Raw genomic sequence first — 26,750 nt, 5'->3', positions numbered from 1 at the left:
AAATTTTTTAAAATTAGCTATAATTCTTTGGTTATAAGGCTATTCAAGTTTTCTACTTCTTCTTAGACCAGATTTTACAAATTTTATTCTAGTGGAAATATATTCAAATTTCATGGCCTATATAATTCTTCGAGATATTTTGTATGATCTTTTTAATGTCTGTTATTTGTAGTCGATGTGAACATTTTCATTTTGTGACGATCTTTTTGTACCTTTCTTAACTCATTTGTCCCAGCAGTTTGGAATGTTTGGGCAGGTTGATTCACTTCTACAATCCCAGCACTCAGAATGCTGAGGCAGGGGATCACAGGATTGAGGCCAGCCTGAGCTATATTGTGGTCTTTGTCTCAAATAAATAAATAAATAAATAAATAAATAAATAAATAAATAAATAAATAAATAGAGAGCTGGGTGTGGTGGCTCACGCCTTTAATCCCAGCACTTGGGTGGCAGAGGTAGAAGAATTGCTATGAGTCACCCTGAGAGTACATGGTGAATTCCAGGTCAGCCTGGACTAGAGTAAGACCTTACCTAGAAATGGAGGGTGGTGGGAGTTGGAGGGATGGCTTAGTGGTTAAGGTGTTTGCCTACAAAGCCAAAGGAACCAGGTTCCATTCCCCAGGACCCACTCTGTCTCTCCACCCCCCTCCATCCTTCCTTCCCTCCCTCTTTCTCTGTTAAATAAATAAAAACAATACTTTTTTATAAAAAAGGAGGAGGAGGACAAGGAAAAGAAACATGAAAAATATACTGAGGAACAGTGTGAGGAGAATTGGCTTTGGGATCCAGTTAACAAGAAATAACTTCACCTTATTTTTTAGTATATAGTTTAGGAAAAAAAATAATTATTAGCCTTCAGTTTCCTTGCCTATAAACACATAAAACATCATCTGATAAGATTGGAGGGATTAGCCAGGTGTGGTGGTACACGCCTTTAATCCCAGAACTCGGAAGGCAGAGGTAGGAGGATCGCCGTGAGTTCGAGGCCACCCTCCAAGTCAGCCTAGACCAAAGTGAGACCCTACCTCAAAATCCCCCCCACCAAAAAAAAGATTGGAGGGATTGCCTGGCGGCTACAGAGCTTGCCTGCAAAGCCAAAGGACCTAGGTTTGATTCCCCAGGACCCATGTAAGCCAGATGCACAAGGTGAGACATGCATCTGGAATTTATTTGCAGTAGCTGGAGGCCCTGGCACATCCATTCTCTCTCTGTGTCTCTCTTTCTCCCAAATAAATAAAAAATCTAAAGAGAGATTTTTTTTAAGTTGTTAGCTTAGTGTTTATCATATTTCATTTTAATTTTTTATTGTCATCATTGCTGTCATTCTACATTCTTATTTCAAAAGTAAGAAGATAACACAACCTATTTGGTAATATTTTTAGAGAACTAAAATAATGTGATACCTCCATATAAGTTGTTGGTCAGGGGGTATCCTGCATCCCCTCAAACAATGTAGACTATTGCCATGCTCGTAGTTGCCCACCAGAAGTAGATGGGAAGTCCCTGTTGCTGAAGACAACACATACTTTGGTTGCAGGACATAGAGAAATCGGGATGAAAGTGAACTGGGGGCTTCCTCCCTCCTGACTAGATCTGGAGTGCCAGAAGGTGTTCAACAGACCTGTTATACTGTAGACTGCATACTACAATACCAACCTGCCAGCAAATGTCTACGTTTCATTAAACTGCAACCTTTCAAGCAAAGGTTCTAAATGACTATCTTCAAAAAATGCTATTTCAATCAATGGTTGTTCTGAGGACTTCATTTTTAAGCAATATTTGTTATATTGTGTGTATTTTTCTTGTTTGTTTGATATTTGATATAGAGTCTTAATATATAACTCAGACTGATCTCATACTCACAGTTCTCCTGCCTCAGCCTCCCAACGGCTATTAGTACAGGTGTGTACCACCAGGGCAGCTTTATTTTTCTTACGTTTTCTTTTTTAAGAAAACAATTGACAACCATATAAACAGAAATGGTCATTGTGAGCTAGTTTCATCTACTGTTCGTCATTTTCAGAGTGGCAGGCAGCATACCACCTTTTCAGCAGAATCCAGCCGGAGCCTCTTGATCTGTCTGCTTTGGGTTCTCAAGAATGCAGATGAAACAGTCCTGCAGAAGTGGTTTACAGACCTCTCAGTCCTGCAGCTCAACCGGCTCTTAGATCTGCTTTATCTCTGTGTATCCTGCTTTGAGTACAAAGTAAGTGGCCATTGTACCATTGCAGTAAAAAAGGTTCATAAAGAAAATGTGGAAAAGAAAGAAGAAATTTTCTTCAATGTCCTTTCTAATGCTTCAATTTTAGGGGAAAAGAGTATTTGAAAGAATGAACAGTTTGACCTTCAAGAAATCCAAGGACATGAGGGCAAAACTTGAAGAAGCTATTCTGGGGAGCATAGGTGCCAGGCAAGAAATGGTGCGCCGAAGCCGAGGACAGCTCGGTATGTACATGGAGCATTGTTTCCATTTCATGAGTTAGGTTCTATAGCCATTACTGTTGTAAGTCTTCAGTGTTTTAAGCAATCATTTTGAATGAAGTTGTGAATTAATGTAATTATTTCTCAGCAGGATGCAGGGGGGTCTGATTTATAACACATGCACATCTGTCTCAGGTTGTTGTAGATAGTCTCAGCCTATTTTGCTACCCTTGTATAGCTAATAGCACACCTCCCACTCCTTTTAAAAACAGGCACTTCTTTGGAGAAATTTTTGATTTACAGCAAAATTGAACATAAGGTACAGAGATTTCCATAGCACAGTTCTTTCTAAGGTTTACTTTTGGAAAGAATGGAATTGTTAGAAGCTGTTTTACATATTTATACTTGACAGCCTTAGGAATGGTTATCATTGTGTAAATGTAAAAATTGTAGTTTTTCTTGTTTTAGAAAAATTAAACCTACATAATTATTATTATTTACAATTGAACACTTAAGCTATTTCACCTAATAATGGGTATTCTTTGTGTGGGGGGATATGCAAGAATATTTGTGTGTGGTTATATGCATGAGTGTGTACAGACATGTTGAGGTTAGAAGTCAACATCAGCTGCCTTAAGATTTATTTTTATTTGTTTATTAGAAACAAAGAAAGAGAAAGAGAGAGAGAGAATAGGCATACCAGGGCCTCTAGCTGCTGTAAACAAACTTCAGATACATGAGCCTTTTGCCTCTGGCTTACATGGGACCTAGCGAATCGAAGCTGGGTCCTTAGACTTCACAAGCATGGACCTTAACTGCTAAGCTATCTCTCCAGTCCTCCACCTTATTTTTAAAAAATAGTTTTATTTAGCCAGGCGTGGTGGTATACATCTTTAATTCCATCACTCGGAGGCAGAGGCAGAAGGATCACCATGATTTTGAGGCCACCCTGAGACTACATAGTGAATTCCAGGTCAGCTTGAGCTAGAGCAAGATCCTACCTTGAAAATCACCCCCCCCCCCAAAATAATAATGTCTGTGTGTGTGTTTAAATGTGTGTTAATTATATATATACAATTTATTTGCAAACAGAGATAGAAAGACAAAAACAGATTGCAGACAAACTCTTATTTACATGCACCACTTTGCGCATCTGGCTTTACATGGGTACTGGGGAGTCAAACATGGGGTCATTAGGTTTTGCAGTCAAGAGCCTTCACTGCTAAGCCATCTCTTCAGCCCCCCTCTACCTATTTCTTTTTTTTAATTTTTACTTGAGAGAGAAAGAGGCAGAGCGAGAGAGGGAGAGAGAGAGGAAGAGAATGGGCACACCAGGGCCTCTAGCCACTGCAAACAAACTCCAGACACATGCACCACTTTGTGCATCTAGCTTTAGTGGGTCCTGAAGAATTGAAAGAAGGTCCTTTGGTTTTGCAGGCAAATGCCTTAACCATTAAGCCATCTCTCCAGCCCCCCTCATCCACCTTATTTTTTAACACAGGCTATCTCACTAAACCCAGAGCTTACTGATTAGGCTCAGCAAGCTAGCCAGCAAGCCCCAGGGGTCCTCTAGTCTTTTCCTCCAAGCACTAGGATTATAGTCATGTGCCACCAGCCTTTCACTAACTGAGCTATCTCTCCAGCCCTTAATAATAGACATTAAGGAAGTAGGAGATAATTTTGTGGGAGAAAAAGTATGTGATAGAAATCTAAATAGAGGGCTGGAGGGATGGCTTAGCAGTTAAGGCATTGTTTGCCTGCAAAGCCAAAGAACCCAGGTTAATCGAACCTAATCTAGGACCCATGTTAGCCAGATGCTCAAGGGGGCACACACATCTGAAGTTCATTTACAGTGGCTGGAGGCCCTGGCATGCCCATTCTCTCTCTCTCTCTCTCTCTCTCTCTCTCTCTCTTTCTCTCTCTCTCCCCCCCCTTTCCTTCTTCCCTCCCTCCCCCTCTTTCTCTCTTTCTCTGTCAAACAAATAAATAAAATAAAATATAACATATAAAATATAAAAATTTAAAAAGAAATGTAAATAGCTTAAAGATATTTTGCTAAATATTTTTAATGTAAGAAAGGGGGATTTGGTCCCTCCCCCCCCCCACACACACATAATTTCTCAAAGCGACATATCAAAGTCAGGAGAACCTGAGGTGGAGAAAGGATATGACCCTCTGGCATCAAAATGCAAAGAAGCTTGACAAGTAGTGTAACCTTCTGATTAATGTTTCTAAAGGGCTTGTTGGGTTTGAATGCAAAAGGAAAATGAGTTTTAGTTTTATTTTGTATTTATTTATTTATTAGGCATTCATATCTTAGAGAGAAAATAATTATATTTGATTTTTAATTTTAGATTAAAAAAATTTTAGAACTATTTAGTTATTTGAGAAAAGACAAAAAGGAAAAACAGAGAACATACAGGCCAGCCCTTTATTGTATAAAGTAGTTGATTTTTAAAAATTAGTTATAGACATACTCAATATGTAAACAGCCTGTGTTGGTACCATCCTTACCCTCATCCCTGCACCCCTCTAAAGGGGCCTTCCTTGCTGGGGATGCCAATTATCCCCATGGGGATTGTGGGTAATGCATTGTGGGGGTAGCCATCAGTTATGAGGAAGAGGCAATTTGTCTGTACATAATGTCCTAATTTGTGGCTCTAGCAATCTTTCCGCCTCCTCTTCTACAAATTTCCCTGTTAGATCGACTTCAGTAATGGGCTCTTAAGAGCCTCTGGGGGCTGGAGAGATGGCTTAGCGGTTAAGCGCTTGCCTGTGAAGCCTAAGGACTCCGGTTCGAGGCTCGATTCCCCAGGTCCCACGTTAGCCAGATGCACAAGGGGGCGTACGCATCTGGAGTTCGTTTGCAGAGGCTGGAAGCCCTGGCTCGCCCATTCTCTCTCTCTCCCTCTATCTGTCTTTCTCTCTGTGTCTGTCACTCTCAAATAAATAAATAAATTTAAAAAAAAAAAAAGAGAAAGAGCCTCTGGATTTCTGGTTTGGTAGGTATTGAGTGTCCTCAGTGTCTATCTCCTTCACCCTTGTGTTGATATCAGGTTCACCAAGAAAGCAGCACACTTGCTCATTTCCCCAATTCCTCTATGGTTTCAGCTGGGGCCCTGGTAAAATATGATGGGCTGTTTCTCTCCTCAGATGTTGTGTCCATCTGAAAAAGAGAAGCAGAATCTGTGAAGGGTGAAGTCAGCACTGGTTAAATAGGATAGCCATTGTTAATTTAGAAAGAATTTAAAGGGTGTAGACCAACTTATAGCCCAAGGTTAGTATTGCATTAAATCTGTATATTGCTTTTGGTAGGGTTGCCATTTTCACAATGTTAATTCTGTCTATTCAGGAGCATGGGAAGTCTTTCCATCTTCTCAAGTCCTCCTCAGTTTCTTTCTTTTTCTTTTTGAGTGTTTTTATGTTTTCATTATATAAGTCTTTCATATCCTTGGTTCATGTTATTCCAAGGATTTGTTGTTGTTATTGCTGCTATTGAAATGGGAAAATGTCACTAATTTCTTTCTCTTTCTCTTTGTCCTTTGCATATAGAAAGGCTACTGATTTTTGTGCACTGATTTTGTATCTTGTGCTGAAGGAATTAATCACCTTTAAGAGTTTTAAGATGTAGGCTCTCAGATCATTTATGTATAGAATCATGTCATCTGCAAATAGGGCTAACTTAACTTCTTCTTTTCCAATTTATATCCCTTTTATTTCTTTCTCCTGTCTTATTGCTTGGGCTAAGACTTCTAGCACTATGTTGAAGAGCAGAGGGGAGAGTGGACACTTCTGTCTTGTTCCTGATCTCAATGGAAATTCCTTAAGTCTTTCCCCATTAAGTATTATTTGGGCTTTAGGTACTTTATATATAACTTTTATTATGTTAAGATATAAACCATCCATGCCTGTTCTCTCCAATGTTTTGTTCATGAAGTAATGTTGAATTTTGTCAAAGGCCTTTTCTGCATCTATTGAAATGATCATGTGGTTTTTGTGATTAAGCTTATTTATGTGGTATATTACATTAACAGATTTCCATGTGTTGAACCAACCCTTTGTTCCTGGGATAAAGCCTGCTTGATCAAAGTGGATAATGTTTTTGAAGTGTTGTTGAATTTGGTTTACGAGGATTTTGTTCAGGATCTTTGCATCTAAGTTCCATCAGGGATATAGGCCTTTAGTTTTCTTTTCTTGTTGTATCTCTATCTGGTTTTGGTATTAGGGTGTGTGGTGGTTTGATTCAGGTGTCCCCCATAAACTTAGGTATTCTGAATGCTAGGTTCCCAGCTGATGGATATTTGGGAATTAATGCCTCCTGGAAGGAGTGTATTGTTGGGGGCGGGCTTAAGGGCTTTATAGCCAGTTTCCCCATGCCAGTGTTTGGCACACCCTCCTGTTGCTGTAGTCCACCTTATGTTGGCCAGGGAGTGATGTCCACCCTCTGCTCATGCCATCGTTTTCCCCTGCCATCATGCAGCTTCCCCTCAAGCCTGTAAGCCAAAATAAATCTCTTTTTCCCAGAAGCTGCTCTTGGTTGGGTGATTTCTAACAGCAATGCGAACCGGACTGCAACAGTAAAGTGGTACCAGGAGTGGGGTTACTGCTAGACACCTGACTGTGTGGCTTTGGCCTTTTGGAGCTGGTTTTCAAGAGGAAAGTGGAAGGAGTTGAAACCTTGGCCTAAGAGATGCCTTGCAGTGCTGTAAGTACAGCTTGATGGACTATTCTGGTCAGAACTATAGACTGTGAGGTTTGGCTCATGAGGGTGAGAAGGAGCTGTGCTTGGACTGGGCTAGCAGTTTGTGTGAGAAGCTTGCTCTTGTGCCCATGTCCTGAGAAGTTGTGCAGGGTTGCTTTGCGTAGAAACGAACTTGTGTAAGCAGAGGGATGTGGCACAGAAAGAAAAATCTTTGGGTGAACTGTTGCCCGTTCAGCTGCAACTGAAAGATTACAACCTTTGAGACTGGGCTAGCTGACCTGCACTGGGGCAACAGGAAGAATGTAGACTCTTTTGAAGGGGCCTGAGTGCTCAAGGAGTGTCCTGTTCTTCAAAGTCTGCTTTATTCCCCCCTGGATTAACAAATTGGCACCCTACCTGGTATTGTGGAGTATAAAATGCTGGAAAGAGGCTCATTGAGTTTGCAACATGGTCTTGTGTTTTGGAAATGGCCATGGGCAGCGTGAAGCAGGTTTGTTGGTTGCCTGCATAGAGACCCCAGGGGGCCATGAGGATGAACCGTGGCTTGCAGTGGAGACCCAGTGGAGATGCCGGGACCATGAGATGGCTGCCAAGGTGCTGCTGGCCCCGATGAAGTTTCCCAGGACTGTGAGTAGCCTAGCTGGAGGGGCGGAATTGGAATGCCAGAGACTTGTTGCTGGTTAGAATTATCGGACTTGAAGATTTGTCACTGGCTGGAGTTGCTGGACTTGAAGCTACAGAGTTTGATATTTGCCCTGGTTGTTTTAAATCTTGTATTGGTTGAATGTTTTTATGCTATGCCCAATGCCATCTTTTGCAGTGTGAATATTTATTCTGTGCCATTATGGGTTTTTTGAGGTTATTTTTTGGTATTATGGCTCAGTTAAAAGATCTTGAACTATGGGGATGTATGAACATCATTGAAATTGATAAAAACTATGGGGACTTTTAAAGTCAGACTGAATGCATTATATTTTACATCATGTATGGATATCAGTTTATGGGGGCCAGGGGCGGAATGTGGTGGTTTGATTCAGGTGTCCCCCATAAACTTAGGTATTCTGAATGCTGGCTCCCCAGCTGATGGATATTTGGGAATTAATGCCTCCTGGAAGGAGTGTATTGTTGGGGGCGGGCTTAAGGGCTTTATAGCCAGTTTCCCCATGCCAGTGTTTGGCACACCCTCCTGTTGCTGTAGTCTACCTTATGTTGGCCAGGGAGTGATGTCCACCCTCTGCTCATGCCATCGTTTTCCCCTGCCATCATGCAGCTTCCCCTCGAGCCTGTAAGCCAAAATAAATCTCTTTAACCCAGAAGCTGCTCTTGGTTGGGTGATTTCTAACAGCAATGCGAACCGGACCTTTGAAAGAAGGGTGACACTTGCTTCATAAAAGGAGTTGGGGAGCTTTCCCTGTTCTCCAATGATGTGGAACAGTTTGAGAAAAATTGGTTTCAGTTCTTCCATGAAGGTTTGATAGACTTCGACTAAGAAACCATCTGGTCCTGGACTCTTCTTTTAGGGGCAGTTTTCGATTACCTTTTCAATCTTAATGGGTGTGATAGGTTTGTTTCGGAGATTCATCTGCTCTGAGTTGAGTTTTGGTAGATGGTATATATCCAGGAATTTGTCCATTTCTTCCAGATTTTCCAGTTTTGTGGAGTACAGGTTGGAAGTAAATCCTGATGATTCTTCCAATTTCACTTGTCTGTTGTGATCTCTCCTTTTTCATTTCTAGTTTTGTTGATTTTAAGTGTCTCTTTTTTTTTCACTTGATCAAATTGGCCAGGGGTTTATCAATCATGTTTATTTTTTCAAACAACCAGCTCTTTGTTTCATCAATTTTCTCAATTGTTTTCTTAGTTTCCAATTCATTTATTTCTGCTCTGATCTTGATTATTTCTTTCCATCTGGAGCTTTTTGGGTGGATTCTTCTTGTTTCTCCAATGCCTTTAGATGGATGGTTAGGTTATTGATTTGGGATCTGTCTGTTTTTGTTATGAAACCATTTAGTGCTATGACTTTTCTCTTAAGGACTGCCTTCATTGTAGCCCATAAGTTTTGGTATGATATGTTCTCATTGTCATTCAATCCTAAAAATTTTGCAATTTCATTTTTTTATTTCATCCACTACCCATTTATTGTCTTAAAGTGTGCTGTTCAGTCTCCAGAAGCTAATGGAATTCCTGGTGCAAATCTTGTTATTAATTTCTAGCTTTACAGCATTGTGGTCTGATATCATGTAGGAAATTATGTTGATTTTCCAAAATATATGGAGGCAGGCTTTATGGCCCAGTATATGATCTATTTTAGAGAAGGTTCCATGAGCTGCCGAGAAGAATGTGTAGTCTGTAGGTTTGGGGTAGATTGTTCTGTAGATGTTCATTAGGTATAGCTGATCTATGGTATTGTTGAGCTCTCTTACTTCCTGGTTGATTTTCTATTTGGAATATCTATCTATTGATGATAGTGGAGTATTGAAGTCCCCAACTGTGATGGTGTTAATGTTTATTTCTGTTTCATTGTCAGGTAGGTTTTGTTTGGTGAATTGTGGTGCACCTGCGTTTGGTGCATAAAGATTGATGATTGTGATATCCTCTTGTTTGATCATTCCCTTGATGAGTAAGAACTGTCCTTCTTTGTCCTTTTTGATGAATTTTGGTTTGAAGTCTATTTTATCCGATATTAGTATAGCTATGCCTGCTTGTTTCTCCCTGAGGAAGTGTCTAAGTGTCTGTCTTCAGTGGTGAGGTGGGTTTCTTGAAGACAGCAGATTGAGGGGTCTATTTTTCTGATCAACCCTATTAACTTGTGTCTCTTGATGGGTGATTTTAGGCCATTAATGTTTAGGGTAATAACTGTGAGGTTTGATTTAATTCTTGCCATATTGTAGTGGTTTGTATGGTTTGGTGTTTTCTTGGACTTTGTAGATTCTTGAGCCTTCCCTGGGTTTCATTATTTTGGTCTCATAGGCTCTTAAGGTTGCTTGTTTGACTCTTCTGTGTGGAGAATTCCCTGAAGTACCCTCTATAGTTTTGGCTTTGTGTTCATATAGTTGTAGAGCTGAGTTTTATCATGGAAAGTTTTTCTTTTACCATCTATTATAAGGGATACTTTTGCTGGGTAGAGTAATTTGGGTTGGAAGCCATAGGTTCTTAGACTTTGCATTGTTCCATTCCAGGACCTTCTGGCTTTCAGGGTTTCCATTGAGAAGTCTGAAGTAATTCTGATGGGGTTACCTTTATATGTAATGCCTTGTTTCTCTCTTGCTGTTTTTAGGACTTTATCTTTGCTTTTGTTGTTTAGAGTTATAATGATAATATGTCTTGGAGAGTTTCTCCTTTGGGTCAGTCTTTTTGGAGTTCTGTTAGCTTCTTGTATCTTGATGGGACTCTGTTCTGAGAGGGTGAGAAAATGTTCTTTGATAATTTTGTTGAATAAGTACTCCATGCCTTTGGTCTGAATTTTTTCCCCTTGGGGTGTACTCATGATCTGAATGTTGGAAAATTTAAGGGCATCACACAGTTCTCTCATGTTCTGTCCACCAAAATTTTTGAGCTTGTTCACATTTTTGAACTCACGAATTGTTTCTTATGTCTTGTCTTCCAGTTCTGAAGTTCTGTCCTCAACATGACTGACTTTTCTTGAGGGCTTCTAGAGAGGTTTGGACTTGTTCAATTTAGTTTGTATTTTCTGTTGCCTTTTTTTTTTTTTTTTTTTTTTTTTTTTGTATAGTATCTATCAATCTGTCAAGTTCCCTTTTCAGGTCATTTTCTGATTTTCTTAATATTTCTTGGCATTCATCCTTGCATTTACTTATGTTTTCATTGGGCTTATCCAATTGATTATTATCCTCTTTTTTTTTTTGGTTTTTTTTTTTTTGGTTTTTTTTGCTCTTCTTCAGATCACTTTACTGTCTTTGGAAGACTATCTGGTTTTTTCTATTAGTCCAACCTAGCAAGGACAGCATTCATACAATTGTTGGTCTGGTCTTTTGTTGATTTTCTGCAAGTTTTGCCAGTTGCTTGGCCAGGGTCACATAGCTTGTGTCTTTATTTTGGGATTCTGATCCTATTGTCTGTTATGTTTGGATTAGAGACTTCCATTGTGGGACTGGGCAATCTTAATGGATTTACTTGCATGTGATTTTTCATGTTATTCTTTTGCAGTGTGGTCTGCCCATCAGAGTATAGGAATCTTATTTAATTCAGGAGGAAGCTGTAGTTTACCCTTTTATGTTTGACTAGATTAGGCTTCTGATGGCAAGGGGGCCTGTCCACTCAGGCAGGAGGAGTTGGTATGACCCTGGTAGGGTCCTGAAGACCTGGTGGCAGGGCTGTTGGCTGGTGGCAGCGCAGGGGGTGGGACTGCACAGTCTTGTGACACAGTGGAGTGGCGGTGCCAGTGTCAGGGAAAGGGAGGGAAGCCATGGGGGAGAGGGAGCTATGAGAGCTGGTTGGTGCGTGAAAAGTGAGAGGCGTCTGGCCTGTATGTGGAGCCTGCAGCTAGTGCAGGAGCAAACCTCGTCCACAGTGCTAAAATAATTGCTTTAGTTCCTATTGGAACTCTGAACTTTTACTTTCATTATTCTTTCATCCTCCCTACCAAATTAAAATCTCATTGTTTTCAAAAGGAAAGCTTTTTTTGTTTCTAGTTGAAAGCTCCAAATCAGGCTGATTATATTATATGTGTAGATATTTCTCTGTTATTCTCAGTGCCTTCCCCACTTAGAATAAATTTCTCCTATCCCTTAAAAGATCCCCACCATACCATTCAGTCTGTCTTCCAATCTAGAAATCTGTCCATAAAGGTGCCCCCTTCCTCTTTTCCTTACTTACTGAAATCTTACTTTTTCAATAATTCATCCTCCTTATTTTAATTGGATACACTGAACTTTCATTTTGTAGCAGATACTTGATTAGCCTCAGCATAGCATGCGAGACAAAATAAACATCATTTCTGTCTATAACTATTTCATGTGTTGGATTATTTCCTTTTTGAAAAATGGGTCCAAGTGACCTGGCGCTCAACCATGATCTTCCTACCTCAGCCTCCTGAGTGCTGGAATTAAAGTTGTGTGCCATCATGCCTGGCTTAGTTTACATTCTTATATTCATGAGTGCTGTGGAGCTGGGTGTGGTGGCTCATGTCTAATCCCAGGAGGATAAAGTAATGGTGTTCTCTTAAGATCATGGCTAGTCTTTGCTATATAATGAGTTTCACGTCAGCCTTGGTTACAGAATATGGCATATCAAAAATTAATTAATGCCATGGACAAGAACAAAATAAATTCAAAGGCAAGGCTCTCGTGGGTCGTAAAGAAAGACCTTTCTAAAGAGATGAACATGTGGGAAGACAATTAGGCAGAAGGCTTCTGAGCCAGGAAAATGCATAGTGAACTAGCCAAACCTTCCATACTGACAGGGGATTCTAGGAGAGCTGAGTCACTATACCGGCATGAGAGGGACAGTGAGGTGCTGGCGTGCGAGCGGATGGTGCCAATGAATAAGAAACAAGGTCCTATAATGTAGCTTTTTACTAGAAAGTCTGTGTTAGGTCCTTCCTTGTTCACTTAAAAAGGGTGGAAATTAACAGCACCCAATATGCCTTGCATGTTTTCATATGTACATATGTGTAGTCCAACTTAAATAATTTTTTTTTAGGTTTATCAAGGTAAGGTCTTGCTCTAGCTCAAGGTGACCTGGAATTCACATGTAGTCTTAGGCTGGCCTTGAACTCATGGCAATCCTCCTACACCTGCCTCCCAAGTGCTGGGATTAAAGGTGTGAGCCACCATGCCTGGCAATAACAGTTTTTAATTCATTTTAAAATTTGTTTGACAGAGAGAAGCCCATCTGGAAGTGCCTTTGGAAGTCAGGAGAACCTGAGGTGGAGAAAGGATATGACCCACTGGCGTCAAAACACAGAGAAGCTTGACAAGTAGTGTAACCTTCTGATTAATGTTTCTAAAGGGCTTGTTGGGCTTAAATGCAAAAGGAAAATGACTTTTAACTTTATTTTGTATTTATTTATTAGGTATTCATATCTTAGAAAATAGTTATACTTGTGTTTTAAATTAGATTAAAATTTTTCTTAAGAATTATTTAGTTATTTAGTTGAAAGAGCGAGAATGTGCACCAAGGCCTCTAACCACTGCAAACAAACTCCAGACGCATGTACTACCATGTGCATCTGGCTTACATGGATTCTGAGGAGTTGAACCTGAGTCCTTAGGCTTTGGAGGCAAGCGCCTTAACCAATAAGTCATATCTCCAGCCCTAAAAAAGATTTCAAGGAAGAGTTTTTCATGTGTTATAGAAAAAATTTTTAATATATTTCAAAACCCATTTCTACATAAATAATAACTCCTACTTCCTCCAACAAATCCCCTGGAAAATGTATTCAGCAACTATTAGACGTGGTTTTGCTTCCTTGGAGTTTCCTCACTTCTTAAGTTATAATTGACAGAAAGTGTGTTTCCAGTATACACTGCAGTTCGGATACATGTGCAGCTGTGTAATGATGAGTCAGGCTTGCTCACCTCACAGAGACCTTTCAGTTTGTTTCTACTTACGATGCTATCTAGTTTCACCTAGAGTTACATTGCATTCCCAGAATGTTTGTTTCAACAGATAAGAGGAAGTTAGATGAAGGTTTAGAAAAATTAAGTACTTTTATCGTAAATAAATACATTGAAAATCTTGACATTGTAGATGAGTAACATTGGAATGTTGATCCACACACAACAGTCCTACATCCAAACCCACACAACGCCACCTAGTGTCGGTGGCATTGGTGGGAAAGCAACGTGTTTGCTGCAAATAGTGATGCTTCTAGGGGCGTGTGTTCCCATACCAGAAGTGGGTTCAGTCAACTGGATGTAGAGAAATATGCATAAAATATGTAAATATAAAATATATTTATTTTATTTGTTTATTTTAGAGAGAAGGAGGAGAGAATAGGCATGCCAGGGTCTCCAGCCACTGCAAATGAACTCCATATGCATGTGCCCCTTGTGCATCTGGCTTACGTGGGTCCTGGAAAATCAAACCAGAATCCTTTGGTGTTGCAGGCAAATGCCTTAACCGCTAAGCCATCTTTCCAGCCCTAAATATATATTTTTTAAATTTTTTTTGTTGTTTATTTATTTGAGAGAGACAGAGAGAGAAAGAGTGAGAGAGAGTAAGAGAGAGAACGGGCACACCAGGGCTTCCAGCCACTGCAAACGAACTCCAGACGCGTGTGCCCCCTTGTGCATCTGGCTAACGTGGGTCCTGGGGAATCGAGCCTCAAACCGGGATCCTTAGGCTTCACAGGCAATCACTTAACCGCTACGCCATCTCTCCAGCCCCTAAATATATTTTAAAATACAAAATGTCTTATGTTTAAGCAAATATTGAAAACAGTTTCAAAGATTTATTTTTATGTATCATTAAAGTTGTTTCTGACTTCTAGGTTTTAAACAGTGAAACTTCTCACAATACTTGTTTTAGGTCAAGGGCAGAGATTGAACATGAAGCAATAATTGATGGGAACCTGGCTACTGAAGCAAACCTCATCATCTTAGATACACTAGAGGTTGTTGTTCAGGTAAGAGCTCAGCAGGAAGAACCTGAAGTATTACATTCAAACATCAACACTTCCAAGCACTATGTGGTTCTCTAAGTACAACATATATCTCTTCCCACTGTTCCAATTGTTTATTCTTTGAAGATGATTATAAAGTCTTTACTTCATTGTCCTCCTCAAGACCTTGGTGTTACTTTTGAAATGGCCACTGAATATTTATAATAGGACATCCTTCCCAAGATTCAACATACATATTTAGCCGTAGTTGCATAAAGACAGAGATGTATCGAGATTATTCTGTCTTCTACATATCAGGCCTTTTATATGCAATTACTTTATGTAGCTCTATGGGTAACCTTCTAGACCATATTATCCTGTGAATCACAGTACTTGACGTTTGGTTAGTTCTTCAGACACATAAAGGAAGAAAGAAATATTACTTCCAAGACAGCTTTGCCCTCCTGTCTGCACACTGCAAGAGGAAGAACGTTCAGGAGCGGAGTGCATGTGTGTTCTAAGGACACACCTCATAGAAAGCTCATCTTCCTTTCTAGCTGCATTCCAAGTCCCCAGCCAAGATCCAGGGGGTTTTGTTTGTTTTGTTTTGTTTTTTAATTCATTTGAGAGAGGGAAAGAAAGAGGCAGATGAGAGAATGGCATACCAGGGCCTCCAGCTACTGCAGACGAACTCCAGACACATGCGCCCCCTTGTGCATCTGGTTAACATGGTCCTGGGGAATCAAACTGAGATCCTTTGACTTTGCAGGCAAATGCCTTAATCGCTAAGTCATCTCTCCAGCCCCGAAATTCCAGGATTTTTGTTCTTAAAGAAGATGGGAAAATGGTTATCTGTCCTGGTGCTTTCTTTAGGTTTTAGCCTTCTTTGTGGCTACTTTCTGCATGACCCTCGAGTCTGTCTAAGTTTATTTGCAAATTTTCCCAGAACAGACTTTATTCTTTCTTACCATCATATCCATGCTACTTTCTTTTGTCTCCTCACTTGCTTCCTTCCCCCTCCTTTTCTTTTATCCATATTTGCTCAACTTCTTGAAATCTTACTGGCACTTGTTTTCTTCTCTTGTAACTTTTTGGATAGTTATACATATTTTACATTCTTAGTCAACTTGCAGATACATGTCCGTTTCATGTGTTTATTTTTAAATTGCAGACAGTTTCTGTGACAGAATCCAAGGAGAGCATTCTGGGTGGGGTGCTGAAGGTGCTCCTACACAGCATGGCCTGTAACCAAAGCGCTGTGTACCTGCAGCATTGCTTTGCCACACAGAGAGCTCTGGTGTCAAAGGTGCGTCACTCTGTGCCCACAGTATGTCTACCTGCTTTCTTTTGTGACACTGTCAACTTGTTAGTGTGTGAGTAGATGAAACACAAAAACCTAATACCCTCTGTCCCCTTTGTCTCTTTCCTGCCTGTCTTCAGGAACATCACATTTATTTGGGTCACTGTTAGTTTCCTGCTTAGAAAAGTTACTTCTTTGGAAAAGTGCTTGATATTAATAGCTAATGTTTGAGTATTTGAGTATAGACTCTTACCTTATTTCCAACTTGTTTTGTCTGTCTGGTCTTTGTGGTACTGGAAATTAAATGTGGTCCTAGCATTGGCTGTGCATGCACTGTCCTCTGGAGTGATATCCTTTGACCTGTCTGTTCCTTTTTAACTCATTTATTGCGAATTTAGTCTAAGACAGGTGTGGTAATGCACACCTTTAATCCCAGTACTTGGGAGGTAGAAGTAGGAGGATTGCCATGAGTTTGAGGCCTCCTTGAGACTACATAGTGAATTCCAGGTCAACATGGGCTAGAGTGAGCCCCTACCTTGAACCTCCCCCCAGAAAAAGAATTTAGTCTCCAAACAGTTCAGCCCATGAGATTGCCTTATCCTGTGGTTAAGGTAATACTGTTTATTCTACTTGTTCATCTGTTTAGATTCTGTGGTTTCCCATGGAAATATGTCTGTCCATAAATATGTATTCATATATAAGAATAGATTTGTGTTTTGATATGTATGTATGTATATATACATACATACATATATATATACATACATACATATATATATATATGATATACTTTTATATAGTTAATAATAAATGTAGTTGATATCTGGTTGAGGTCTTACAACAATTCCATGTAGATAATACTTTATGGAAAACTTGTTCAGCTATTGCCACTATTAGCAAGTGACATCATCAGTCTGTCTGACTCTAGGTAGATATATTGCTCCTTAAACCATTTCTTTACTGCCTAGACTAGGCCACCATATTTCCCAGTCAGATTATATGTCTGAAATTAGGCTATGTGAACTGTGTTTGTGGTTTTTCCAGTTCCCTGAGCTCTTATTTGAGGAGGAGACAGAGCAGTGTGCAGATCTCTGCCTGCGTCTTCTCGGGCACTGCAGCAGTGGCATTGGCACCATCCGCTCGCACGCCAGCGCCTCTCTGTACCTGCTCATGAGGCAAAACTTTGAGATTGGGAATGTAAGTACTTAGCTCAAGAATTACCTGGATTCATAAAGAAATACAACTTTTCAGACAGATATTCAGTGCCTTGTTGGAGGAATATTTTGGAGTGTTTAGTATATTTTGTGTCTTAATCTTAGATTGTCTTGTTTCATTCTGTAGCTGTCTTTCAGAAGCTCATGTCTCCAATTTTGCCTCACAGACACACATGCATGCACGTGCACACACACACACACACAGTAGTACAGGCTCACACTGCTGTTTTTACTGACTTACTAAGTCCTCTCATAATACAAAAAGAAAATATTTGAAGTCGGGCGTGGTGGCACAACCTTTTAATCCCAGCATTTGGGTGGCAGAGGTAGGAGGATTGCTGTAAGTTCAAGGCCACCCTAAGACCATAAACTGAATTCCAGGTTAGCCTGAGCTAGAGTGAGACCTTACCTCAAACAAAACAAAACAAAGAAAAACAAAAACAAAAAGAAAAAAAGATTTGAGTTGCTTTATTAAATCTCATTTAGCTTTTCAAATAAAGCCCCTAAAATTTGATAATGCGTAGAGTGTTCTTGATAACAGTTTTTGTTATTATAGGAAGTGTATTTTTTTTACTATTGCAACCAAAAGCCAATTTGTCATACTAGGACTAGAGAGTGACTCTTAAAGGATCAGGAAACATACAACTTTCAGTGACTTTTATTCTCTTGACTGCCCACTATATTTTCAGTTCCCCCAATATAGTTAGGCATATTACTACATTGAATACTTGAATTGTTTTCAACTACTTGAATGAATTTTATCCCATGCACTGTTGATAGCTACTGGAGTATTTTCAAAGAATGAGTGGTGTGTGTTTTACAAAAATATCCTTGGTGCTACATGGGAGATAGCCTTCATGGATAAGAGAACACCAGAGAGGGTGGTTTGAAAGTTCTTCCAGTAATGTAGGTAAGCATTGATAAGGATGTTCACAAAAGTAGTGGTAGGAGGAAAAAAAAAAAACAGACAAGTTTGAATAGCTCAGGGAATACAGACTAGATGTATCATATGGCTAATGTGAAAAAAGAACAAGTGTCATATGACCCCTAAGTTATGTTGGACATACTTACTGAAATGGTTAGGAAACATTTAGTTGAGCTGCTTAGTAAGAGAGAACAGTCTGGAATACTACAGAGGAACATGAACTAAAGAAAGAAACAAGTATATGTTCCTGTTACTATGTAATTAATAGACACTACTAAAAACTTTAAAAAACAAGCATGCACCGGGGGTGGTGGTTCATGCTTTTAATCCCAACACTCAGGAGGCAGAGGTAGGAGGATCACCATGAGTTCAAGGCCACCCTGAGATTACATAGTCAATAGAATATTAACTAAAAAATATATTTGATTTGACAACTTAATCTTAAGAGTGGTTCCAGAATGAAGAAGTTGAAGCAGAAATGAATTGATACTTTAAAAACGTTCTCAGCTGCCAGGTGTGGTGGCACTTGCCATTAATCCCAGTACCAAGAGGCAGATGTAGGAGGACCACTGTGAGTCTGAGGCCACCCTGAGACTACACAGTGAATTCCAGGTCAACCTTGACTACAGCAAGACCCTACTTCCAAAAAACAAACAAACAAAAAAAGTTGTAAATTCTTAAGATATCACTAAAGGATTCCACCTCTTATTACTCTGTGGATATGTAGAAAATGACCATCATAGTTTAGACCTAATGAAATGAACTAGTACTACACCTAGACTTCGTAGTTTGAGAGTAAAGTGAATACATAGCATACATGATACCCAGGATTTTAAAAGTGGGCTGGAGAGATGGCTTAGTGGTTAAGGTGCTTGCCTGCAAAGCCTTGAGGACCAATGTTTGACTCTCTAGATCTCATGTAAGTCAGACAAACAGTGAGGCAAGCACAAGGTTGCACTTGCTCAATAGGTGGCACAAGCACCTGGAATTCAATTAGAGTGGCTGAGGCCCTGGCGTAGCGATTTTCATTCCTTCCCCCTCTCTCTCACACTCTCTCTCTCTCTCTCTTTCTCTAAAATAAAAACAAAATGTGATGTGGCACTGGGCAAGATGGTGCACACCTTTAATCCCAGCACTCGGTAGGCTGAAGTAGGAGGATCACCATGAGTTTAAGACCACCCTGAGACTGCATAGTGAATTCCAGGTCAGCCTGGACTGCAGAAAGATACTACTTCAAAAAACCAAAAAAAAAAAAAAAAAAAAAAAAAAGGAAAGATAAAGAAAAAGAAAAGGAGTATGGTGTGGGCTAGAGAGCTGACTTAGTGGTTAAGGCACTTGCCTGCAAAGCCTAATGACCCAGGTTCATTTCCCCAGAACCCACATAAGCCAGATACACATGGTGGGTGCATGTGTCTGGAGTTTGTTTGAAGTGGCTAGAGCCATGGCACACTCATATTCTCTCTCTCATCTATCTCATAAATAAGTAAAAAATAATAATAATAAAGTGTGATGTAAGGGCAGAGAAGATGGTTCAGTGGTTAAAGGTGCTTGCTTGTGGAGCCTTCCTACCTGGGTTTAGTTCCCTAGTAGCCATGTGAAGCCAGATGCACAAAGTGCCGTATGTGTTTGCAGCAGCATGAAACCATGGTGTTCTGTCTCTCTCTTGCTATTTCTCTCTCTTTCTTCCTCCCTACCTGCCTCTCTCCTTGCAAATAAGTACATGAAAAGAAAAACTTATGTGTGAGTCAGATTATCCATTGGTAAGTTTTCTATTCATAATACATACCTCAAACAAACACATGAAAACAACAAGGAAAATTTCTAGTTCAAACTCCAGCATAGTTCTCCTCAACCCTGTTAGTTAGCACATTTATTACTCAGAACAAAATTTCAGAGTTTTTTTCTTTTTGCAATTTGTTTTTTATTTATTTATTTAATGAAAGAGAAAGAATGAATTGGCATGCCAGGGCCTCCAGCTACTGCAATAGAACTCCAGATGTGTATAGCACCTTGTGTGCATTGCATGTGCGATCTTGCACGCTTGCGTCACCTTTTGTGTCTGACTTATATGGGATCTAGAGAGTCAACCATGGGTCCTTAGGCTTCATAAGCAAACACCTTAACTGCCTAAGCCATTTCTCCAGCCTAAATTTCAAGTTTTATATGTGCTGTTTGAGGTAATATTTCACTATTTACATTGTATTACTTTAAAAAAAAATCTTTGGACTAAGGTGTAGTTTCACATGCCTTTAATCCCAGCGTTTGGGAGACCAGGTAAGAGGATTGCTGTGAGTTTGAGGCCAACCTGAGACTACATAGTAAATTCCAGCTCAGCTTGGGCTGGAGTGAGACCGTATGTCAAAAAACAAACAACAATAATACTATATTTATATTTTTTTACATATATAATATATATATTAATGAGTAAAAGATTTTTGCTATTGCTGTTATTTTTGAAGTAGGGTCTCACTCTAGCCTAGGCTGACCTGGAACTCGCTGTGTAGTCTCAGGCTGGCTTCGAACTCACAGCAATCCTCCTACCTCTGCCTCCCGATTGCTGGGATTAAAGGTGGGCGCCACCATGACTGGCTTCAGAATTATATTTTTTAACCAAATCTTTCCTTTTGTTTTGCTCTGTTTACTGTGCTGGGAATCATACTCAGAACCTTACAAAAGCTAGGAAAGAACCCTGCCTCTAAGCCGCAGTCTTATCTTACTCTATTTAGAAGCAAGGAAACAAAGCTCTGTTTTCTTGAAACATGTAAGATACTGACCTCACTACTTTTCTTCCATAGAACTTTGCCAGAGTTAAAATGCAGGTAACAATGTCACTGTCTTCCTTGGTGGGCACATCTCAGAACTTCAATGAAGAATTCTTAAGACGTTCTCTAAAGACTATATTGACATATGCTGAAGAAGATCTGGAACTTAGAGAAACAACATTTCCTGATCAGGTTAGAAATGCTACTTTCTAAAGTATTGACTTCATTGGGCTTATTAAATAGGCATTTTCCAGATGGTTAAATAAGTCTTTTCTTTTCTTTTTTTTTTTTTTTCGGGAGGAGCCTGCATCTTTCTTTCAATCCAGATATCATGTACCTCAAAAAAAAAAAAAAAAAAACTGTTTTATTAAGCTACATTTTATTTATTTATTTATTTTTAAATTTTTTTTTTTTTTTTTTTTTGAGAGCGACAGACACAGAGAGAAAGACAGATAGAGGGAGAGAGAAAGAATGGGTGCGCCAGGGCTTCCAGCCTCTGCAAACGAACTCCAGACGCGTGCGCCCCCTTGTGCATCTAGCTAACGTGGGACCTGGGGAACCGAGCCTCGAACTGGGGTCCTTAGGCTTCACAGGCAAGCGCTTAACTGCTAAGCCATCTCTCCAGCCCATAAGCATAGTTCACTTTTATTTATTTTTTATTATTTATTTATTTATTTTGGTTTTTCGAGGTAGAGTCTCACTCTGGCTCAGGCTGACCTGGAATTCACTATGTAGTCTCAGGGTGGCCTCGAACTCTCGGCGATCCTCCTACCTCTGCCTCCCGAGTGCTGGGATTAAAGGTGTGCGCCACCACGCCTGGCTCCATTTTATTTTTAAAATAGATAATACTTTAGGTGTTTAATTCTGCACATTTGTGACAGAAGACTTAGGTAAAATAGACAAAACTTTGTGACAAGCAATTTCCACTTACTACTAATAAAATGTTAATTTGCCTTTAAAAACCACTAAAGTTGTATCAGGCTAACTTTTAATAAAATCAGAAATATAGGAGAGAATTTTCATTTTGTACTTATATGGTCCCCATTTCTGTATACTTTCCATCTCCTTAAAACTCTGCTTAGGGGCTGGAGAGATGGCTCTGTGGTTAAGGCCCTTGCCTGCAAAACCTAACCACAAAAGTCTGATACCCCAGTGCCCACATAAAGCCAGATGCACAAAGTGGCACATGTATCTGGAGTTCATTTGCAGTGGCTGGAGGACCTGGCATGCCCATTCTCTCTATTTTGTTCTCTTCTCTCTATCTCTCTGCTTTCAAATAAATTTTAAAAGATTTAAACTTTGCTTATTGTCAGGTAAAAGAACTGGAAAATCATAGTCTTTTGGGGAATTTATTTCACTGCCCTTTGCTTCCCACACGCCACACACCTCAACACATCAACATGGTGAAATTTGTAAATTGGTACTCAGAATTAGATGCTTGTATGAGGTATCTACCAAATTCATGGAGTTTATTACAAAGATAAAATTTTCCATGTAATTTTCTATTACAGGTCCAAGATCTGGTTTTCAATCTCCACATGATTCTTTCTGATACTGTTAAAATGAAGGAACACCAGGAGGATCCTGAAATGTTGATTGATCTCATGTACAGGTAGCATTTGGGTGACTGGCTCATACTTTCTGTAATGGGCTCAGTAAAACACCTGGATGGCATTAGATGAGAAGAGAGAGACAGAAGTTAAGTGGGGCTGGGGAGATGGTTCAGTAGTTAAAGGATTTGCCTGCAAAGCTTGCTGGCCCAGGTTTGACTCCACAGTGACCACGTAAAGCCAGATGCACAAAGTCATGGGCTCATGCATCTGGATTTCAGTTGTGGCAAATGGCCCTGGTATGCACCATTCTCATATTCAGATTCTTATTCATTCATATTCTCTCTCTCTCTCTTTTTTCTTTCTCTGTCTCTGATCTCCTCCACCCTTGCAAATAAATTTCAAAGAATTTTTTAAAATTACTTGTGCTGAAGAGATGGCTCAGAGGTTAAAGACACTTGATTATAAAGCCTGATGGCCCAGGTTCAATTCCCTGGTACCTATATAAAGTCAGGCGTACAAAGTGGTATATATGTACATATGACTAAAAGTACTATTTCTAGGGACAAATTTTGAGAAATCTATAATTCATACTGTGTCTTCATAGATTCTTTGAGAGTTTTCCTTACCATGAGACCTTTTCTTGTCTGTGTTTTGTATTGCAGCAGAGACAAAAGAAAACGATGTTATTCTCTTTTTTCCCCTTGATTATGACACATAAAAATCACAAAAATCTGATAGTTTTTCTTAGCAGCCAGACCATCACTTGTCATGCCTCTTTTTTGCCCCGTACCCAAACCTACCATATCAATCTCATGAACCACAATTACTTTTCTAAACTGTCCACTGACATTTTCATGCCACTCAGTCTCAGGATCCCCTAGACAGAATGAGCAATCCACACTCTTCTCCAGCTTGGGAAGCACATTCTAATTGAGAAGCATTTCTCTTCCTTAGAATTGCCAAGGGTTACCAGACCTCTCCAGATCTGCGGCTAACCTGGCTGCAGAATATGGCTGGCAAGCACTCTGAGCGCGGCAACCATGCTGAAGCTGCACAGTGCCTGGTGCACTCAGCTGCCCTTGTGGCTGAGTATCTGAGCATGCTGGAGGACCGGAAGTACCTTCCTGTTGGCTGTGTCACATTTCAGGTAGGAATCTGCTAAGTATACATGAAATTAAAGTGTGGCCTTTTTGTTTGTAACTCTTCACTCACTGGTACTTAGGGTCCTTCCATTTGTGAAATAGGCATAAAAGACTTAACCAGTGCTTTGCAAGTTAAGTGAACATTGCATTGTCATTACGATTGGGTTGTTGTTTTGTTTGCTGTACAACTGAACCTGAGGTTCAATCAAACTTCAGACATGCCAGGCAAGCACTCTACTACTGAGCTCCATCCCCAGCCTTCTCAATGCACTACTAAAGAGTACTTTTGGGGGGTTGGGGAGATGGCTTGGCAGTTAAAGCACTTGCCTGCAAAGCCACAGGTCATAGGTTCAATTCCCCAGGACCTACATGAGCCAGATGCATAAAGTGTACATGCATCTGGAGTTTGTTTGCAGTGGCTGGAGGAACTGGTATACCCATTCTCTGTCTATCTGCCTTTCTCTTTCTCTCTCTCAAATAAATAAATAAAGTAGTCCTTTTTTAAAATTTAAACTGAGAATTTAACCTAGGGATTGTGCTTGATAAGCAAGCACTCTACCATTGCTCTATCCCTGTTAAAATGTTCTTGTTAGTTCCAACAATTCCTTACCTCTCTAGATTTTACAGCCTTGTACTTAAACATCTCATCAAGAATAGATAGCACTGAAAACACTAAGAAATAGAATGGAGCTAAAACTCTTGTTAATTTTTTCTTAAATTTTTGGTTATTTAAGAGTGACAGAGAAAGAGGCAGAGAGATAGAGAATGGGCGTTCCAGGGCCTCAAGCCACTGCAAACGTACTCCAGATGTGTGTGCCCCCTTGTGCATCTGGCTAACATGGGTCCTGAGGAATCAAGCCTTGAACTGGGGTCCTTAGGCTTCACAGGCAAGCGCTTAACCACTAAGCAATCTCTCCAGCCCCAAAACTCTTGTTATTTTTAATAAATGTCATTGTATATTAATAGGTTACAGCACAGATGCATAGGTGATAGAATGGGTACTAAATGGAAAAGGCTAATATGCTTATCATCTCACTCAGTTCCTCACTCCCCTCCTCGTCCAGGCAGAAATTTCAGTCAAAATTAAGTGGCGAGTCTATATTTATATATTGAGCACACCAGGTGAAACCAACATTCCCCATTCCCTGAATGAAAAGTAGTCACGTTGTGATTCATACATGATAGTGAATGGCTGTCTTAACAGGCTGCATAACCTTCCATTTGGCAGTTGGATTCTTTGGTATCACAAGTTCTTTACTTTTCTTCAAAACCTGGTAAAGCATTTCTGGGATTTTTTTGTTTATTTTTATTTATTTAAGAGCAACAGACAGAGTAAGAGGCAGAAAGACAGAGAGAATGGGCACACCAGGGCCTCCAACCACTGCAAACAAACTCCAGATACATGTGCCACCTTGTGCATCTGTCTTAAATGGGTAATGGGGAATAAAGCCTTGAACCAGGGTTTTTAGGATTCACAATCAAGCATTTAACTGCTAAGCCATCTCTCCAGCCCCCATTTCTGAGTTATTTTAAAACTTAATTAAATAGTCTGTCTTCTGTTAATACCAGAATACAGAAAGAAAATTATAGCACTCAGGTTGACTGTTTTACAAAAACTTACTTTAAGGCAAATGTACAATTTCCAAAACAATTGCAAATGGATTAATTTTGGGCTAGACAAATACAAAAGGTAGAGGAAAAATATACAAATCTATAATTTTATAATCTTCTAACATTAACTTTATATTCTACCTTAAAGAAATCAAAACTAAGGAAAGGACAAAAAAAGTTTGCATTTTGGTGTTTACTTGGGAGAGAAGACATAGAATTCTAATCTGTGTACCTGTACACAAACATGGAACTCTGATCTGTGTACCCACATACAACATGTGTGTTCACACATTCAAGCACAGAACTCTGATCTGCATATCCACACACAAACATGGAACTCTGATCCATGTACCCAGTACCAACACGGAACTCTGATGTGTATACCCATACACAAACACGAAAGTCTGATCCATGTACCTACACGCAAACGTGGAACTCTGATCTATGTACCCACACACAAACATAGAACTCTGATCCATGTACCCACACACAAACACAGAACTCTGATCTATGTACCCACACACAAACACAGAACTCTGATCCATGTACCCACACACAAACACAGAACTCTGATCCATGTATCCACACACAAGCACAGAAACTCTGATCTGGATATCTGAATGCAAAAAATGTTCTCAAGTACTTCAAAAAGTTTGTGAGTCACGTGTGATAGGGCACCCCTTTAATCCCAGCACTTGAGAAGTTAAGGTAGAAGGATTGCCAAGAGTTTAATGTCAGCTTGGGCTATAGAATGAGTTCCGGTCAGCATGGGCTAGAATTGAGACCCTGCTTCAAAAGACCAAAACTGGGTTGGAGAGATGGCTTAATGATTAAAACACTTGTCTGCAAAGCCTAAGGACCCAGGTTTGATTCCCCAGAATCCATGTAAGCCAGATGTACATGGTGGCACATGCTTCTGGAATTCATTTGCAGTAGCTAGAGGCCCTGGTGTGCCCGTTCATTTCCACCTTTCTCTCCCCCCCCCCATAAATAAGTAAAAATAAACGATTTTTTAAAAAACATGGGCTGGAGCCAGGCATGAATCCTAGCACTCAGGAGGCAGAGGTAGAAGGATCACTGTGATCAAGGCCACCCTGATACTACAGAGTGAATTCCAGGTCAGCCTGAACTAGAGTGAGACCCTACCTTGAAAAACAAAACAAAAAATAAACATGGACTGGAGAGATGGCTTAGCAATTAAGGTGCTTGCCTGCAGAGCTGAAGGACCCAGGTTTGATTCCCTAGTACCCATGTAAGCCAGATGCACATGATGACACATGCATTTGGACTTTATTGGCAGTGGCTAGAGGCCCTGGTGTGCCCCCCCCCTTTCTCTCTCTGTAATAAATAAATTTAAATTTTTTAATTAAAAAAATAAGCAAACACTGGGCTGGAGATGGTTTAGTGGTTAAGTGCTTGCCTGTGTAGCCTAAGGACCCTGGTTCAAGGCTCGATTCCCCAGGACCCACGTTAGCCAGATGCACAAAGTGGTACATGTATCTGGAGTTTGTTTGCAGTGGCTGGAGGCCCTGGTGCACCCATTCTCTCCTCTCTCT

At 40.0% G+C, this 26,750-nt stretch overlaps 1 protein-coding gene across 11 annotated transcripts in view; it reads left to right on the top strand.

The window, feature by feature from the left end:
* Dock7 (dedicator of cytokinesis 7) overlaps nucleotides 1–26,750 on the top strand; it is a 259,531-nt gene that overhangs the window by 195,039 nt on the left and 37,742 nt on the right. For all 11 annotated transcript variants that reach the window (XM_045148866.1, XM_045148865.1, XM_045148864.1 and 8 more), the window contains 9 exons: nucleotides 2,024–2,206; nucleotides 2,310–2,445; nucleotides 12,965–13,061; nucleotides 14,615–14,711; nucleotides 15,859–15,993; nucleotides 17,032–17,184; nucleotides 20,922–21,080; nucleotides 22,400–22,500; nucleotides 23,396–23,588. In XM_045148866.1, coding sequence (XP_045004801.1) covers nucleotides 2,024–2,206; nucleotides 2,310–2,445; nucleotides 12,965–13,061; nucleotides 14,615–14,711; nucleotides 15,859–15,993; nucleotides 17,032–17,184; nucleotides 20,922–21,080; nucleotides 22,400–22,500; nucleotides 23,396–23,588 — 1,254 coding nt within the window. The remainder of the gene's footprint in view (nucleotides 1–2,023; nucleotides 2,207–2,309; nucleotides 2,446–12,964; nucleotides 13,062–14,614; nucleotides 14,712–15,858; nucleotides 15,994–17,031; nucleotides 17,185–20,921; nucleotides 21,081–22,399; nucleotides 22,501–23,395; nucleotides 23,589–26,750) is intronic.

Source organism: Jaculus jaculus, chromosome 5, assembly GCF_020740685.1.
Source record: "Jaculus jaculus isolate mJacJac1 chromosome 5, mJacJac1.mat.Y.cur, whole genome shotgun sequence".
Classification (NCBI taxonomy): Eukaryota; Metazoa; Chordata; class Mammalia; order Rodentia; family Dipodidae; genus Jaculus; species Jaculus jaculus.
This window is presented reverse-complemented; position numbering and strand designations above follow the sequence as displayed.